Genomic DNA, 19,188 nt, shown 5'->3' on the forward strand with positions numbered 1-19,188 from the left:
TGCCTAAACCCTGGTTTACTCACCAGAAAATGCTGTAGTAGTGTAAACCAAGTAAACTGCTGAATTATTCATTCTTTAGAACCTTAGAGTTTTAACTGATGTTTTAAAAAGAGAGATCCAGTTTCAAAAAACCAAACATTAACCCCCAAAAATTTTTAATTGCAGAGAATCTTAATGATTTTTAGTTTATTTTAAGTATGAACCAGTTGTAAAACATATAAAGAAATTAGGAGATTGATTCCTTCATTATTTCCCTTATTTGGTCATTATTTGTATGTGATGTAAATCTTTATAGTTTTGTTGTTATTGCTCCCAAAGAACAAAGCATATGTCCTATTCCATTCCAGGAAAAATAAGTAGGGAGAGAGAAAGGAATTTATCTTTGATAGCTGGTAAGATCTCATTTCCCATATTCCTGTCAACTGCATTTTTCCTGGTATTGGCAAAAAGTGCAGGATTTGGCTTTATCCTATTTCAAGAGCAGACTTAATTAAGTGCTTATTGTATAAATGAGTGGGTTTAGAACTTGAGCAGATGCAATAAAATTTAGAAGCTTAAAAATGACATCTTATTGTGTATCAAGAAACTGAACTGAAGCAGGAAAACAGACATTGGCTTGAGTAGATCCATTTGCAGGAAAAGGATTCCAGCTCCTGGCTTTCAACAAATGCTGGATGTGTGAATCCTAATTAGCAAAAATGGAGTTTTTCGTTACTATGTAGAAAAGAAGTGCAAAAAACAGGCAAAAATACACTTTTAAATAATAAACAGAAATAATGCCTTTAAATACAAAGTAAAGAATGCGGTTTTAATCAAAAAGATAAACACTCTAAATATTTCAGCACTGGATTTGTGCAACAGCCTCTCATAAATGTCTACTAGAAATCAAACCACTTTGCTCAAGACTTGTTATTTCGATTGTTTGTGCTGAGAAAATCTTCCACAAACATTTAAGTTTTGTTATAAATTAGAACATGTCCAATGGAACATTGATTTGTGTTGGCTGAAAGTCATTATTTTAGATAATTACTGTTATTTTTATTTTCAGTGTGCTATAAATCTGATGATGGGCTCTTTAATTCCTGCTTGTTCTGTCAGGATGAAGAACAGAGCTAAATGCAGCAGACCTTGTTTTGGCAAAACTCCCACTGAAGTCAGGCAGGGTTTTGTGAAAGTAAGGTTTGTCTCCCAGTTCCTGCTGATTATTTGGGACATGTTTGCCCCCTCTCCAAGCCCCCAGAACTGCTCATCCAGGGTGACACCACCAAGGGAACCAGGGAAATCAGTGCCAGGCAAGTGTGAAAAATGCCCTTTTCACCCACTGCCCTTGGAATAACACGGATTGCCTCGGGAGTTTGGAGACTGTGAAAGTGCTGGGCAGACAGGCACTGAGAATTCAGAGAGCCCGCTTTAGATTCACATTGAGAGTTTAAAGAACTCTTTAAACGAGCTGGAAATAGGTCAGATTCTGATTGTTTTTAAACAACTCCCCACGTGGGTGTTGCCAGACAGGTGGGACCTTGTGATAAAGTTGTTGATTCGTGTAATATTTCCTTACCGGAACGCTGGCACAGCCACGAGAATGTCAGTCCCGTTACATTGCACTGGAGCGAGGCAGCTGAAGGGTTAATGGCGTTCCCTCGGCCAGAACCTCCTGCCAGCACTGATAACACCGGGCACGGGGATTTGCTTTAGATGAGCTCTGAGCAAACACAGGGCCAGAAAGAGAAGCCAGAGCTGCCCTTGTCCCAGGCAGGGTGACGGAGAAGTGTCCCTCGCCTTTGTCCCCAGGGGACACTTGCGGGTGACAACTCCAGTCCCTTCAGTCAGTCACCATCTGCCTCCAGGCTGGCCAAGCACTGCCAGCGAGGGGATTCAGGCACTGGGCTGGCCCAAAGGGCTCTGCATCGAGGGCTCTCTGGGGACAGTCACCAGAGAGAGAGCACCCAGCTGCCTCTGACCCAGACACCACACACTGATCCAAGGTGCAGCTCCTGAAGCAGCAAGCACTGGAGAACAGATCCCACATTGATTCCATAGGTGATACATTATCCATGGACACCTCTGCTGCAGCGTGTTCTGTAACTGAGAGCAGCATCACACTGTAGGGAAGTCTTGTCAAGAAAGTTCTGGAAATTGGGATATTTAAATGCAATAGCAATACCCTTCATGACTGTGGGCACCTAGATGCATACTAAGATGCACCTTAGTAGCAATCTCCATGAGAGTAAAGAGGTGAAAATAGGCAATCCTAGATTTGGGTAGCAAAAGAAGTTTTATAACATCCATTTTAGTTATTATAGGTCAAATGGAAGTAAGATGGTACATCTAAAATAAACCAAAATATCTGATACCCCAATGGTAAATGGCTGTTCCCATAAAACAGTGGATGTGCTGCTTTCTCATGCCTGTTTCTGATGCCTGGAACTGTTTCATCTCTCAGGTCCATGTGGATCTTGCCGTAGCTCCAAGGACAGCTGAAATCAACAGCACTAAATCCCCCAAAGCTGCAGAATATTACAGTAATTTTATAGCTGGGATGGCTCCTCATCCAGTTCTGGATAGGGATAAGAAGAAGCCTTTGGAAACATAGTGAGCTGCCACTCGTGACTGCTCAGATCAGTGTTCCAGCTGGGACAAATTTGATAAGTGCTGCTGCCCCAAATTTACCTAAATTCTCTATTTATTTACACTTTCCCAATAGAAATGCACGTATTTTGCGATATGGGATGTTTAATCTTATTAACCAGCCAGGCTATTAATAATAACAAAGTAAAAAATGGAGAAGTTAGCTTTTTGTTGCAAGATAGGAAGATAAAACTGTGAAATTTGAAGATTTTTGAATGCTCCCATCAAATTCTGAACTAGGTAGAAAAGCCAGTGAACAGAATCCATTAAAGCTGCATTTATTAAATGTCCACTTGTATAAAAAGCTAAAAATAGTGTTTGAGTTTTTCCAATTTTCCTTTGATAACAGTTATTATGATTTTCTGCTTCATCTCAGAAAGTCATTTTGCTGCTGCTGCTGCAGTGTATAATCTGTGTGCCCTTTCTTGGTGCAGCACAAATGACAGAGCACTAATCAGATCAGAACAACAATCACGTCATCTTTGAGTAACTAGCAATAAACTGTTTTTATAAGGAAGAAAGATGAACTATTTTTAGGATAACTGAACAGAAAACCAGAAAATGATTGTACTCAGTCTTACCCCACATCATTGCTGTGAATTTCCAAGGCATTGCTTTTTCCTGGGCAGCAGGGTAATCCCTGTCATACATCTTGGTGTAAATGGTCCAGTCAAATAGGATTTCTAAGGTTTGGTTAAAAATTTTGACTTCAAGTCTATGAAATCTCCTTTCTCCCTGCCCTGTCTAGTGACTCTGAACCACAGGCTGATTCCTAAGTAACCTAAATGTCCATTTTTGGTGATTATCCCACGTCTCACATATCCTTGTCTGTGTTATTTTACTATTGCTGTCAAGTCTTCAGCAAACGCCTCCGTTGGAAGTCCAGGAATGGGACTGTCGTGGCTTTTCCAGCTCTGCAGCCCTGTGCAGGTGCTGTGTGGGAATGATGGCACAGGGCAGCAGGCACAGAGCACCCAGGTGTCTCTGGACATGGCTGTGCCCACCCCACACAGCCTGGCCTTTCCTGAGCTTCTCCCTGCCAGAGATTCCTTCCCTGCCTCACTAAATCCTGCAGCAATCAGCTCAGGTGGTGGCACAGCTCTACCTGTGCCTGTGCCTTCCTTCCACCCTGTGCCAGGGGCACCCTGCTCTTCTCCCTGGCCTGGGAAGGGTCAGTGTGCAGCTGTTGGGAAAAACTATCTCCAGCTATTTGGCAGTGTGGGAGGGCTGGCAGGAGGATGTCCTGGGATCTGGGGATCTGAGACCCACTCCTAACATTGTGAGCCCTTTGGAAGCTTCTCAAATAAATGTCATTAAATAACCCATGTTTCCTGTGGCCCAGCCACCAACAACTTCCTTCTTTCACCTAAAAAATGTAAAAAAGAAGAATACCATACAGTCAAAATGTAGTTTTGCCAGCTTTTATTTTAGTCCTGTTAACAAATATATTTAATGCAAAGACAAACCAGGAACTCTATAATTACCATACTGTCTGGATATAGAAACCAGCAGAAGATCTCATAGTTAGGTATCAAAGAAAGCAAAATTACTTTTTTTATATCGTGAAAAAAGACGTTCTACTTCAGGCAGGAAAAGCTATAAAAAACCCCACCAACCTATCTAGGAATCCAGTAAGCCAAAGGAGAACAGCAGGAGTTCTGGTCCCACAGAATTCTCTCTTGCTGCTGATCTGTGACAGGGCCCAGGAGCTGCTCAACAGGAATGGTGACATGTGAGGGACACTCAGTCCTCACCTCCATCCCTGTGCCCCTGGCTCAGCCCTGGGGCACCTTGGAGGGCAGGGACAGCTGCACTCCAGGCCAGATGCAAGAACCTCTGGGCCATATCTACACCCATGGATAACCTCCAGCCCTGGGATGACCCTCTTTGGGTGTGTAATCCCTTTGGAATTGCACTGTGCAGACGAAACAGCTCAAAAAACTCCTCCCTGGGGAAAGCTTCAGCTGAGCTCCCTGTGCATTTTCACACCGGCAACTCAGAAAATATAAAGGAGGTAAATGTGCAAGAAAAAAACTTCTGTAAAAAACAGCAACAGCAAAAGATAAAGGAAAAAGCTCAGAATCCAAGTGATTGTTCTCCAGGCAATCAGCTGAGCCTGACTGTGCAAGGAAAGAATGACCAGGAGCGTTGGGGCCAAGTCGACAGCGGCCCCGCTCCTGCTGCCACACTGGCTGGGTAAGGACAATAGGGACAACAGGGCCAAGCCAGGAGGGCCACAATTATACAACATCAAGTCACAGGCCCTGCAAAAATGTAACCTTATCGATAGAGAATGAGAGGCAGAGCAATTACGGGAGTTTTCTGTGACCCTGCAGAAGGATTTGTTTCCCTTTGATGTCCCTACAGATGCGTGCCATTCCTGGCCTCATAAAACATGGATTTACGAGCAGGTTCATCCCAGTGCAGCCCTCCCAACAGCTTCCAACCATGGCACATTGTCACTGAAACAGTGGAGCAAAAGCTTCCAGAGGGGGTCTTTGCTCTCTCTGTTTATGCACCAAAACCAAACCATGTATAAAAATTGCAGAATTGATGAAAGCAATAGTATTTAACAAGAGTCCTCCTACTTCATGTGGGTATCAGGAGGAAGAATTCACAACACAAGCCTATCTTTACCTCCTTCCTGAATGATCTGACCAATGGCTGTTTGATTTTGTTGTTTCAGAAAACAATCTCTCTTACATTCCATTAATTGCTCGAAGTCCTGCCACATTTTCATTTGCTTCATATTCAGCCCATGACTTTCCCGTACAACTTTCTGTTTCTCTCGTAGTTTCTGTTAAAAATACAAAAATATCAGATTTCTACACCACAGAAGCTGCTCACATAAGCAGCTTGGAATGACAAGAGATTTTTGTATGCTATGGAAATATTGTTTTGTTCACACTGACAGCACTCCCTGCAAGTGCTAAAGGCATTAACACCTGGGACCTGGATCTTTGTATGGATTGACAACTATTGCCATGGATTTTAACTGTTTAAATATTAGTCTTATCTATTTGAGAACTTATGCTAAAAATCTGACATCATTTCCATGCAGAGCTCTTGCAGTATCAAGGTGCAACCGGCAATGGATTCATATCATGATACTTTCACATGAAATCAATGTCTGACAATTAAACTCCCTCCTGATTATTAACAGAGGCAGCCCAGACCTGTAAAAATCACTCAGACTGACTAAGAAAAGGAAATTAATAAAAGCTGTTTGGTGTGACTTGCTAAGCCCAGCCTCGTCCCTGCTGATCTGAGCTTCAGACAAGATTAAAACTGGACAACTGCTTTTGTCTGACACCGCTGATCCCCTGGCCTTTAGCAGCAGTGATAAGGGTGACAGGCTCAGAATTTATTGTCTTCAACAGGTTGCTTTATATACAACAGAAAATCTGAGCTGGCACAGTTCCTTATGTCCCTGTTGCAGGGTCTTATCCAAATGGTTTTCAGGGAATGTGCTGTCACATTGAGCTGTCTGCCTATCCCTTACAGCAGCTCGTGCTATTCCCTGCAGGAAATCAAGCCCTGAGGAGGGAGCAGGATCCTTTTCCAGGGTATTAATTACCAATGCCAGCAGTGATGGAATTTTCTTTGTAGGCTGCACAGTGCTTTTTATAAAAGACTGACCACAGCTTTTGGGAATAAGCCCCACAAAAATACAAACAGTACAATGGCTGTACAAGGTAAAAGCCTCATTCTTACCTTCCCAAGGTTTTCTTGTTCAAGAATTATTCGTGTATACTGTTCTCTAAAAGAAACATAAAATGGTTTTATCATCATTTGCTTCTATGTAACGGGACAGAATAATCATGCAAACATAGAAAATTATGGAAATATTGGGATGTTCATAAATGAGACAGAAGAGGAAATACAAAAAAAACGTTTTTGTCATTGGACATTGAATCCCTTGATATGAAGGATCAGATCTCTTTGTCTCAGCTGTGCAGCTGGGAAAAGTGATACTGGCTGTCTCTTACATTTTTGAGGCAGGCATGGTCACTGTTCCTTCCAGCCTGAGGGCAGCAACGAGACCATGCAGATGAGATCCTGATCCTTTTTGTAATTACTTTATCCTTCTGACATCCTGAGGGGAGCCACAGCCTCACTCGTACGAGTGTCAGAGTTTACAGACCCACAGCCCTTAACTGCTGTGAGTCCAGTGCTGGAATGAGTGGGAAAGTCCAGGAATGAGGGATAATGGCATTTCAGCCCAGGCCTCACAAGTCCAGTGAGTGCAGTGGAAATGCTGCATGTTCCTCTCCCAGAAAACAGCCCTCACATTTTGGGGCCTAAGTACAGGCTGAGAAGTGTTAATGCTGACATTCAGCACGGAAAGCCCTGCCTGGCCACCTCTGTCTGTACCAAGTGGCCACATCAACCCTGACAGTAAAACATGTAAACCACAACAGCACTGTCCACAGGGACTTTAGCTTTTCTGAAATGTGACAATAGGAAAAAAAACTCTGCACTGAGCCACTTGGAAAAAAAATCAATTATATTTTGTGTGTAATTATTCCATTTTTCTGGTGTGAGAGTCAGCTAGTGGAATTCAAAATAATCCAGCTCATTTAAAGAGCTTTCCAAAGTGCTCAGGGTAGAAGACCTCTGAGTACAGAAATCTTAATTTCCAGAAAGAAATGCCAGAGCCTGAAGGTTTCCTGGAGTGTGAGAACAGCTGTGTGGACCCAAAGCACCGGGTTCCCTTACTCCTTCCCTTTCCTCCAAGTACTCCAGGACTTTGACTGGAGCACTTGGGCCTGGGGCCAGCTGGTCCTGCCCCCACAGGAATGGAGCAGGATCACTTTAGGATCTCCTGCTCTTGGACAATTCCAGGCAGAACAGATCAGAGCTGTGCTGAGGCTGCTCCAGGTGCTGTGCTGTCCCACTGACCCCAGCAATCCTCACCCAACTGGAGGTGAGGCTGAAGCTGCTCCTTTGCCCTGGCACACAGCACATGTTCTCACACATTTGGCCTCCAGAACACCCTCTTTTTTTTTTTAAAGTAGAGTTTTCAAAGTAATCATCAGAAGATTTTATGTCTTTCCTAGTAAGTTTTTCTTTACTATTTATAATGATGACTGGAAAGAATGTAACTTTATAACGTTGTTAAAAACCCCACAACTTTCTATTTTTAGAAAAGAAAATTAACTTTTCACATTCCTAACAAGTGACTCCACGGAACAGAGAGTTTATATTCAATAAAGAGGGTCTGAATTAAGACATTTTTTGTTCAATACGTTGTTAGGAAAGTGCAATTCTATTTATGGTTCATTTTTACTCCATTTACATTCCAGTGCTTGCTGAAAAATACATTCAGGTTCTAAAGGGATGTCTAGAGAAAAATGTAATTGTCTCATTTTATATTTTGCTAACATCTCTCTATTGAACTTTGCTGTAACTCACTGAAATGAGACAGCTCTGTGACCTCTTAGAAAGGTCAGGACTGCGGCTGGTCCCTGTGGGAGGATAATTTCCACAGTCGGGAAGTGAAACAGGGACAGCACAGAGGGGTAACAGCCTGTTCACATTCCCTCACAATACCTGGGATTGCATAGCTGGGCTCATGCTCCATTCCAGCACTGGGCTCTGATGGCTGCTCTGTGTGAATCCCCACATCCTGGATGTTCAATTCCCAACTATTTGAGTTGGAGTGAACCAACCTGAGCTCCCACTCCCCGCTGTCTGACCCCGCTGCCCCAGCTGCTCCTCATCTTCATGAATATTCACATCGCCTCTAAGGTTTGATCTGTTCAGACTTCTGCTTAATTGTGCTGTTTCATCTTTCCTTCATTAGACAAATGTTTATTTCCTACAGCCTTTCATTATTTCATGAGATGGAGCACGAGCCCTCTCAGCCTCCATCACCTTCTCTCTCCTCGTCCTTCTCTTCTCCCTCCCCAAAGTTTGTAGTTTTGATTCTTTGCTTACTCTTACTTTCCTACACTCTTTACTACAGTGTTTGAACATTCCCATGCCTCACATCCTTGCAGGAGGTCTCTGTGATAGATGTTACTCTGCTCCTTCCCTTCCTGCTGATCTCTGCCTCCTGTTCCAGAACACGGGGATGCAGCTCCACTGCTACCAGTGCAAGGGGCTTCAGGTAAAAGTCTGATAGATTCTCCTGAGAGAATCCCTGGGGTTTTCTCACTGTTTGACACATTTCTCTATCAATGGCCATAAAACTGAGCAAACACAAATTTTAAAACTGTTTTCATAAATGTTTTTGTGACTGAGAAATACTGTGGTGGGAAAGCAAAGCCCACCTTGTAAAACCACTGACACCAGCTGGATTATTTTGTTGATGATAAGGATCTAAGATTTACTTTTCTGGAAAACAGAATTTCCATTTCATGCAATATTCTGAAATTTCAAAAAACTAATTATGAAGAATTATGAAGAAAATCGGGTATTTTGACACTTTTACCAGCTGGAAATTATAAATGTTTTGGATTTTCCTGATGCCTAATTTTGAAACAGTTTGTTGACTGTTGCCTGAATTTTGTTTTAGCTTTTATGGTGTATTGGAAGATTAAACATACACAAAATTTCCAACAGCATACTTTTACAAAAATATTTAGTCAAGTTACACTTAGTTAAATGTAAAAAATCTCTATGACATGGTAACATTTAGACTTCTTAGCAAGATAATGAATCCGAAATATCTCATTCTCAGAAAACATTTCCATCTTTGGCAGGAAAAAATTCTATTTAAAATAGAAAACTACACCAAAAATAATCAGCAGCTCAATTTATAGTATTTCCTGTTTCTCTCCCTGTCAGTCAAAGGCGAGGGGTCCTGAAAAGAGTCATGGGATGAAGGAAGTGGCTTTTTTACTGGAGTCAGTGAAACTGAGGGTGAGGATGGAGGTTCATGGGATGGTGCAGAAGCATCCTCAGAGTGTGGGGCTGCCAGTTAAAGCCTGTCCTGGGCTGAGAATCTCCAACGGGAAGTGCAAATCTCCTGCATGTCTGACAGAACTTGTACGTTTAAAGCAGTATAGGCTGGAATCCGAGATGCTTATTTTTAGATTATTATAGTGCTTCTAAATTTATCAGGTGAACTCTTCCAGCCCAGATGCCAATGAGAAAATTCCTGACTTCAGCCTCAGTTTGTGAATCTCCTTCAAGTCACCCCAAGAGGAGAGAATCCTCCCAAGGGGAGCGCCCTGCCCCGCTCACCGAACCGCCCTGCGCCGCTCCTGCGGGTCTGGGGACACGCAGGCCTTCATCTCCTCCTTGGCACGCTGCAGCTGGATCTCCAGGCTCTGAAGAGAAATACATCATTGAAATAGATGGATGGGTGTAGGTATTATAATTGCCATTTTGAACAATTTGTGCTCTCACCCTTTTCATGCAGTTAATGTAACGGTAGTTGCTCTCTTCCTGGGCACACTCCTCAAGAAGCCCTTTCACTTCCTGTGGGAAAAGAGTAAAATTCCAAAGGACATGGTGACTGCAAGTTCCCAGGAGATGCCCTTTGTTGCCATATAAACCATGAGAGTTAATAATAATCCTGAATGGATAATTTCTCAAATGTTTCTATAATTTGGGCTTCTCACAAGTCTCTTTTAAAGAGTGAAAGACAACTGAGTGGTTTTAGATTTGCAGTTTCAGTCACAGTCAGAGATGCAAAATGGCTGTTAACAGGTTTTTATTAATGCCTGACTTCTAACAAACACTTCAGCAGTGCTGCCAAGACTCCTGTTCCTCAGCACATCTGAAGTGCCAGGCACAGCTGTGAAAAAGCATTTCCTGTAACACATCTGCAAAGTGCATGCTAGAAGCTACAGACATGCCAACAGTATGTTAATCACCAATCAATAATTACATGGAGGAGTCTGGAGATAGTGGCTTGCTCCCATCTCTAAATGGTCCATTCCCAAAAAACCTCATGATCCCAATGGAATTCCTGTACACATTCCAGGCTGCACAGCATTTGCAATTCCAGAGCTCTGTCACTGTGTGATTTTCAGACCATCAGCTGGAAAACTGAATTCTACAGTTCAGCTCATGTCCAGCTTAGTCAGTGGATGTGATTGTCACCATGTGGTAGAAAATGACTAAGAGTTGTCTGCCAAGAAATGCCTCGATTGCTGGTGTAAAACAGTTCCTTTGGTAGGTCCATTTCATACCAGGTCCATCCAGTATGAAGGACCCTACACAGGAACTTTTAGAGCAGGAAAATGTCTATATATCCACCCACACTGCTCCCTGTTTATCTTGCAGTATATTCTTTTGAGGGTGAGGACTTGAGAAACCAAGCCCAGTCAAAACTCACAGGAGTGATGGAGTGAGACAAAGCAGGAATACAAGCCAATTCCATTTAATGAAGTCTCCTCACCACCAGTTTCAGTCATTAATTATCCATTAAATTTGTTGCTTATGCAGTGAAACTGCTAACTGCATGTAAAGACTTGTCTTGATCAATTAATCTTTATTTTATGGTCAAATTCTTCCCCAATAGACACTGTCCAGGGCAGCAGGATTCCTGGCAGATCCCTGCTGATCAGAGCTGGATGAAACACCCTGAGTCCATGTGCTGCTGTTCAGGACCTGTGTGACTGCACCTACCCCACACAGCAGCTTCAGGCATGACCTGTGGGTCACACTGACTCTCTCACTGGATTTCTACTTTCCACATCCTGAGGGAGGGCAGGGAAATGCTGCACCACAGCATTTCTCCACCTGCAGGAGCCAGCCCAACCTCACCTGCTCCAGCTCCGAGCGATTGGTCTCCAAGCCGGCCGCACAACTGTCATACTGGATTTTCTTCTCATCACATTCTTGAGTTAATTCCTTGGTGAAAAGAACAAAAGTGAAATGTTTCTTTGACTGGCATGTGACACTCAGGCCCCTCACACACCAGCCCCAGCTCCTGGCATGCTCAGGGGTGTGAGCCTCGCTGCCTGCGGTTACACAGGGAAGCCACCAACCCCCTCCCATTCTGGGGATCAGAGAGAAGGAAACTCCCTCTGTACCCTGCCAGGGTAATGAGGCTGTGTTTGCAAGAAGAAAGAACAAATAATTATAAAAATAGACATTAAGAAAGGATCAATATAAGTGCTCCCTATGAAAAGCCACATTTGCAGTTGTGCACAATCAACCCCTTCGCTGGATTTCATCTGCTGACACTTTGAATGGAAGCATTAAAAGTAGGTTTCTGGAAATTTCATTGACAGATAAATGCATCATTTTATTTAATTCCATGGTAATAAGCCAACTTATGGCAGCTGTAGAACCAAAAGGCTTTTTTTTTTCCAGCTCTCTACAAAATTTTGAGAACAAATAGACAAATTTGTCAGTGCCACAGACTAAAGCAGGAATTAGATCAATGTAGCCAACACTTGGATGAGAAGTTTTCTGCAATCCACTAAAAAGGACAGCTTTGCTTGGGATCACCAGTGCTGAGATACAGAAATAGCTTTGCAACTAATCTGAAACTAACTTTGCCTTGGGTTTGAACTATGACTTTTCGCATTTTCCCCTGATGTAGTGATTTTTAAAATTGCTATAAAGGACTGAATTTTGTGCCTGCAGTGTCAGCTTTTACAAATCCCAACCTTTAGCACGTTGCCTTCTGCAAACGCTGTTGACACATTCTGCTATTTCCAGCTTTCCCTCAGAGTTGATCATGTCCTTGTAGAGCTCTTCAGAGATCTGTAAATTGGATTTATTTGTGGGTTTGACTCGATTTATACAGACAGAGAGGAGTTTTTCTACAAACCTGGCAGTTCTGGCGCAGCTGCCTCAGCTCTTTGATGACAGGAGCAAGGCTTGACTTCTTCTCTGCCACCATAGCGTTCAGTTTTTTCACCTGAGAAAGGGACAAAATAATATTCATTAACTTTATGACCCTAATTGTACATTTATGTAATTAGGAATGTGAAAAAAAAGGGAAGTAAACCAAAACATGGAAAAAAAAAATGTCTGATGAAACCTTAATTATACAACTGAAGTTCAGGCCTAATTAAGAAAGGGAAAGAGCCCATCTGGCAGTGGGATCATGCCCACAAATGAGGCAAATTCTGCTCCCATTGTTCCAACTGAGAACATCCCAAAGAAGTCCAGGGCACTGCCCATGTGCCAGACAACAAAGAGCTGAAGGAGTAGGGAAGATGAAGAGGATGCACAGAGGGGGCTCAGAGAAAGGAAGAAAACCTTAAGAAAACAAATACACTTGCACAGCTTAAATAAAGCTTGAAAATGCTAAAATTGAGTTATTCTGATATATTTAGACTGAAAATTCAAATTGCATCCATCTTTCTGTTTGAGAGTAATTCTATTTTAGTGACACCGTTTCATTTTAAAAGTGCCCTAATGAGTTAAAAAGATGCTATTTTGCTTTTTTGCTCTCTTATCATATTTTCAAATTAGAAATTCGAGTTCTTCCTTGCTTCTATGGCTATGTGGGCAGGTAAATTAAAACATGACAGTTCTAAGGGCAATTGAAAATCAGGCTATAAAGAAAAGCTATTTAGCTCTGTAAGCATATCAAGTATCTTTTCAACAAATTATTAACTCCAGTGATTTACAAACATTTTAGGAAAAGTCTCCATTACAGATTCAAACCATTCATCTCTTTCAAATAAGAATAAATAAGAAACCAAAAAAGGTAAAAAAATCAAAGACAAGAATATTTGATATCCTTAAAGTTTCTGAAGAGGAGAAAAGAAGGGTTTATCTGTAGGATTTTAAAGAAAAGAAATGCACATTTTAGTAAACTTTGTCAATATTATCTTTGCAGATGTATTTGTTAGAAATATTTATATATATATGTATAAACACATATTAAAGGAAAATTATAACCCCAAACAAAAGCATTAAATTGGGTTTTACATGCTGAGGGGCCAGATACTCAAACTGAGGAAATGCAATAATTTAAGACAAAAATCACCATTTCAGACATGTTGTCTAATGTCTGCCCTTTCACTTCATCCATTTCACTCTTCACTGCAGAGACTCTTTCCAGCTCCTCCTGGGTGTAGCTGTATCCAGAGATTCCTTTCTTCTCCTCAATTGCTTGCTGCAGACACAAACAATAAATGCTGAATGTGAGTCCATTAACCAAGAAACAGCAAATTCCTTCTTGGAGCCAAATATTGTGAAGAAGTGAAAAGGGTAAGTACTGTAATTAATTAATTTTATTAATCAATTTATTATAATTAATCTAGCTTCTAGAAAAGTAGATTTTTATCTCATGCCTGAACAACAGGATAATAAAAACCCTCTGTAAATACAATACTTGGTCATCCAGTGTTCAATGAAGTGAACAGAGAGTTTCCACAGAGTGAAGGGGGCTGGAGGTCAGGCTCTGAAGAAGCTCAGTGTGTAAAATCTGTCTGCTTGATCAGAAGATGCAGCTAATTATTTTGTAAAGTATTTTGGTAATGAGAATACAGGGATTGGAAGAAAATACCACAGAGTGTTCCTGCATTTGGGATGCTTACAGTTATCCAGAGCAGAAATCCTTCTGCTGCTGTTCTGGCTTAGGGAAGATTCATCCAGTTTTAAATTTAAACATATTTTCTTCTAAATATCCTGGGGATACAATGTTTCCTTCTTGCTTGCTCTTTCTTTAAATACTATTCCTATATATTTTACAGCAGTAACTTGGATTCTTTTTGCTGTTGGTCATTCTCTAAGCCCTCACTACATCTATGGATATCAAAAAGTAATTTAAGCATCCAGCCTTGCCCTAAGCAGCATTTGTACAGATTTACCAATGACTTTAAAAAGCAGGGTCAGGCCCCTCAGTCTAAAAAGAAGCTGCAGGCCAGTCCTGATGGACACGAAGTACAGCAGCCTCAGAGTCAACAGACAAAAATACCTTTTATACCCCAGTGGCTCCTTCAGCAAGGGCAGCAGGAGCTGAGGCTGATGCACCTTAGAACGACCCCAGCAGCATCCCTGTGATGCTGAGGCTGTTCCCAGGGCAGGGGGAGCAGCACAAGCTCAGCTTACCAACTGCTGCTGAATGGCCTCGTGGCGCTGCCTCAGGAGCTCCTCAGTCCTCTGCAGGATCCCGTACTCGGCCGTGATTTCTGCGATTTCCAGGCGCTTCTTTTTGTAAAAGGTGTTCTTGCTCCGGAGCTTGCTCACGTACTGCTTGAACTGGGGGGACAGAGCAGCAACTCACTTCACTTACAGCAAAGCAGGGCCATACCACAGCATAAAATGTAATTATCCTCTTTGTCCTGCACATTGAAAATGCAGTGTTTAGAACAGAGGGCTGGAATTCAGGATTCCCAGGGTCTATTTATTTTCAGCTCTGTGTTCGTTCACTGAGTGAGATCAAGGAAAGCAGCTCCACTGCTCTCTGTCCCAGCTCACTCATTTGCAGGACTGATATCAATCCCTTCTGCTCACCACCATCTGACAGCTGGAAAAGTAAATATTCCTTGCAAAACCTTATGGGAGTCATGGATAATAAAAACTTAATGCAAGAGTAATTTGTGCTTGTAACAGAGCCCCAGCCCTGCACTGCACAGCCCCAGCTCTGCAGGCCAAAGCATGGTCACAGACAGCAGCAAAATTGGAAGGGAAGAGGACATGGGAAAAGATTTTTATTTTTTTTTAAATATTCTCAGTAGTTAAAAGTTGTTCTCTTTCCTTGACTCCTGCAGACCTAGGTGGTATCACTGGCTAAGTTTTCAAACCCAGGAAAATAAAAGCAGAGTCCTTACACAGAAACAGAGAAATGCAGTATCTATTTCACTCAAGATCTAAATCAATGGAGAATTTATATTTTTTTTAAAGACTGAGTAAAATAATAAAAATCCTTACAGTTCAACAGCTTTAGGTAATTTACACAGAGACACGTGTGTGTTTAATTTGTAACATGAGCACCAGGGGTTGAAACAAACAGGTAAGATTTTTCTGTGCTTTAACGTTTTCCATCTGTTGTGCAGTCTCAGCTCTTATTCTTGGATTTTACATGAGAGCTACGAGGTAAACGCCAGTCACAGCTCAAAAAATGCATTCAGATCCAGAGATGGAAAGCAAATAAAATTTATGAGAGTAAATGATGTAAGAACAGGCTTCAGAATGCTCCTGGATGAGGAGGCGTTCAGTGTGTGCAGGGAGCACAGACCAGGCAGCCCCAGGAGGAAAATTAATCCCACTCCCACTGATACAGGTTTGAGCTTCAAACATAAAATAACTTAAATTTCAAAATTTACATTAATTTTGCTTTTTGAGAAATTATCTATCTTCTTTCTATAGAATAAATCCAAACCCCCAATGTGACCACAGGCTAAGAACCCCCAGAGTAACTGTATGTTCTATAAAAAGTGTCCTGGGCAAAATGCCCACAATGAAATCAACCCTGTTCATCTGCCATCCTGTGCAATATCTAGGCCAAAGCTGCCTCTCTCTTGCTACGCTCCAGAACTATTTTTAAAGCCAAAAGCTATAAACGTTTTTGGTGAAAGAACAAACCCACAAATTACTCAATGTGCTCTATGCAGATTGGCCTCTGTGAAGCTTTGGGATAACATCCTACATCCTGCTACTACCCAGGACAAGGATACACAAGGTCACCTGAGCCCCTGTCACACTCTCTGGTTCATTACTGGCACATTTAATACAGTAGCACCAAATTCATTCCTTTTCATAGCAAATTCAATCACATCCTCTTCGTTAATATAAAATACTGCTTTTTTTTTCCCCCTTTAATTGCTTAGACAATACCAAGCTTTCTGTGATTTCCAAGTGATTACAAAAGTATAAATATAATCTCTCCAATCAAATGAGGAAAATCTAAGGGAAGCACAGTCATCTGTCTTGATCCTTGGGACATTTCATTTGACCAGTGGAATATAATAAAGAATGAGGTAAAGGATTAAATTTAATATGTGACCACACAGAGCTATCAAATCTGAACGATCTTCTGTCAGTGTATCTCAGGATAAAAAGCAAACTATAATTCTCTTCACTTTTAAGGTCTTGAAAATAGCTCGAGTGGGAGGTAGGATATTTGCATATTCAATATTCAAAGCATAATGTATTTTACAATGGAAGTCAAAGGATCTTGTTGATTAACGAACCAATTCCACCACTGTTCTATTATTAGTTGATTAACTTAGGACTATATAATACAAATTTCATCCCAAATGAACTACAAGTTGCTCACAGTGACAACTGAAATCTGTTCCTTTTAGGAGGTGGATGTCAGCACAATCTCTGGCTTTTTAAAGCAAACTTAACCTTTCACACAGCTTTTATTGGAGCAAACAAGGTAAAACAGATATAAACAGCAGTAGGAAAGTGATCATCTGTGTAAAAACTCAATCTATAATTTGGCAAAATGTTCAAAAGACCTGATTTACTCCAAGGGCAGCACAGATTAGCCCCTCAAAATCTCACTGACTGAAGACTCCTTTAGATCCAGGGCCAAGTTCTGAGCTGGAGCTCTTAGATTTGACTCTACTTAAATCAGCAGCTTGTAGGGATCTTACAGCAAAATTAGGTTTCTTCAGCCTAAAAGCTGAGAGTCATTCCATAAGTTTCCAAAAATTAAAAGGAAATATAAAATACCAATGTCTTCATCTGCGTGAGCATTGCTTCTGAGGCTTTATACACCTCGTGTGTACATGAGAAATCAATGCCACAAAACACTGCATTTTACTGTGGTGAAAGGTCTTCTCAATAATTTGAACAGTTCACAGAGAAATAACATTGTTTGGCCACATCACTTTCAAGTTAAGTAACCAAAGGAATCCACTTCTGAGCAGCAGCATTTTCCCATAGACCAAGGCAACTGCTCCCTGTGTCCAAACTCAGCAGGCTCATCCTGTGGAATTCCCATGGATCTGCCAGTGCAGAGATGTTCCAGTCAAGGCCATGTCCACCAGTAGCTTTTCTTTCTTAAGCAATTTAACACAAGCAGTTATTTCAACTTCAAAGATTAAATGACTGGACAAGAACCAAGCTGGCACTAAGGAGCAGTGGAAGCAAACCAGCCTGGAGCCCATGTGAGCCGAGTCAGAGCCCCTGGGGACACAAAAAACATCCAAGGGAAAGCAAAGATTCTGCCTTTTCACTTGGCTATTTTAATGGGTGACTATAACATAACAAGCATGGAATGCAGATTATGGAACACAGTGAATGAAAACAGGACTTTGGTTTCTCATGTAACACAGGTATGCACCATCCCTGGGCAGATTTCCTGGATTATGCTCCATTTTTATTGGAATAATCCAGCAATGCACCTACTTTATGCTTCTCCATTTATTAGAATCTGGAAGAGGTTGGTATCACCAGATTCAGTCTCTCCACACTTAGAGAAGGAATTACTTCAACGGTTCTAAATAAAAATCCAATCAGGGATGTTGAAATGGCTTCTCCAGGGGCATCCAGAGCCTGGCAGGTTATCCCCCTCCAGGAAAGGACACCAGCCTGGTGACCACGTGCCCTCTGTGGTCACAACTGGGACCAGAGCCCAGTTCCTCTATGCAGCCTTGGCTTTTCACTACAAGCTCCTCACCTTGTCTCCTTTAACCTCACATTTGCCCCAGGAGAAGTTTTCACAAGGTTTTTATTCCAAGATTATCACTAAAGGAGAATATGGATAAAGCTTGTTTTCTCCAAAGAAGAATCCCAGATAAATCGCTCACTTTGGAGTCTAATCTTTTAAAATGGTATTTTCTGGATTAATGTAGCAATTTGATTGTGTTATTGTAGTCAAAATATTCTCCATACAAAAGTAATACAGAAAATAAAGTATTAATTGCAAAAAAAAAGTGGTTTTTTATGAAACACATAACTAAACAAGGTTCCAAATAAAAAAAATTAGTTAAGAAAATTATTTGCATAAGCACAATAACTGCAAAAAGTCTTAGCTGACTATATCTATTTTCATTAAGAGCTGAGGAACAGATGTTTTCATTTCTAACTAGACTAATTAATGGGATACAGACTGTCCAAAGTATTAAAATTCAGTTAAGAAAAGTTCCTGAACATGACAGGTTTTCCATATTTTTTTCTTAAGAGGCTCTAAATTTAAGCTAGTACAACCAGTGTTGGACAGAGTTAATAACTCAGACACAGAAGGATGAGCTTCTAAAAGATAAGAGCAGTAGAACCTCAGTCTAATAAAATGAAAGTATCCTGCAGTCTGCTTATGGCACAGCTCAGCCAGGAAAACTCTTCCTTAGCATTTTCCAGGAGTGCTTGCTTCTGGTCAGGCAAGAAGTATTAAATACTTTGAATCAATCCAAATATTTATAATGAAAACCTGTTGTCAGTGCTCAGGGAAGATGCACAGATCAATGAGATCCAGGATTTATCCATGACAGGGAGTGTTCAGCTCTGGGAGATTTCCCTGATCTCTGCCTATGTTTGGTTCAGGTGACAGGGAATTTCCCACAGCAAATATCTGGCAGATTCAAGTGGATCAACAGTATTTGAGGAAAAGTGTCAAGACCTTTGATCTGCTTTCTCTTTTTGCAAATGGAAATGTTTTCACTGGGACAGGTAGGCATGGATGAGCATTTGCAAAACACCTTAAGTAAATGTGTGTGCAAACCTTACACACCCATGAACAGAGTG

The 19,188-nt window shown here is 41.4% G+C and overlaps 1 protein-coding gene across 1 annotated transcript in view; it reads right to left on the reverse strand.

The window, feature by feature from the left end:
* Positions 1–4,048: 4,048 nt before the first annotated feature.
* IFT81 (intraflagellar transport 81) overlaps positions 4,049–19,188 on the reverse strand; it is a 37,429-nt gene continuing 22,289 nt past the window's right edge. The window contains exons 11-18 of the mRNA XM_058851509.1: positions 14,602–14,751; positions 13,535–13,663; positions 12,365–12,454; positions 11,350–11,436; positions 9,985–10,056; positions 9,820–9,905; positions 6,343–6,388; positions 4,049–5,425 (exon numbers count right to left, since the gene is read on the reverse strand). Of these exons, the coding sequence (XP_058707492.1) occupies positions 5,243–5,425; positions 6,343–6,388; positions 9,820–9,905; positions 9,985–10,056; positions 11,350–11,436; positions 12,365–12,454; positions 13,535–13,663; positions 14,602–14,751 (843 nt within the window). The 3' untranslated portion in view covers positions 4,049–5,242. The remainder of the gene's footprint in view (positions 5,426–6,342; positions 6,389–9,819; positions 9,906–9,984; positions 10,057–11,349; positions 11,437–12,364; positions 12,455–13,534; positions 13,664–14,601; positions 14,752–19,188) is intronic.

Source organism: Poecile atricapillus, chromosome 16, assembly GCF_030490865.1.
Source record: "Poecile atricapillus isolate bPoeAtr1 chromosome 16, bPoeAtr1.hap1, whole genome shotgun sequence".
Taxonomy (NCBI): domain Eukaryota; kingdom Metazoa; phylum Chordata; class Aves; order Passeriformes; family Paridae; genus Poecile; species Poecile atricapillus.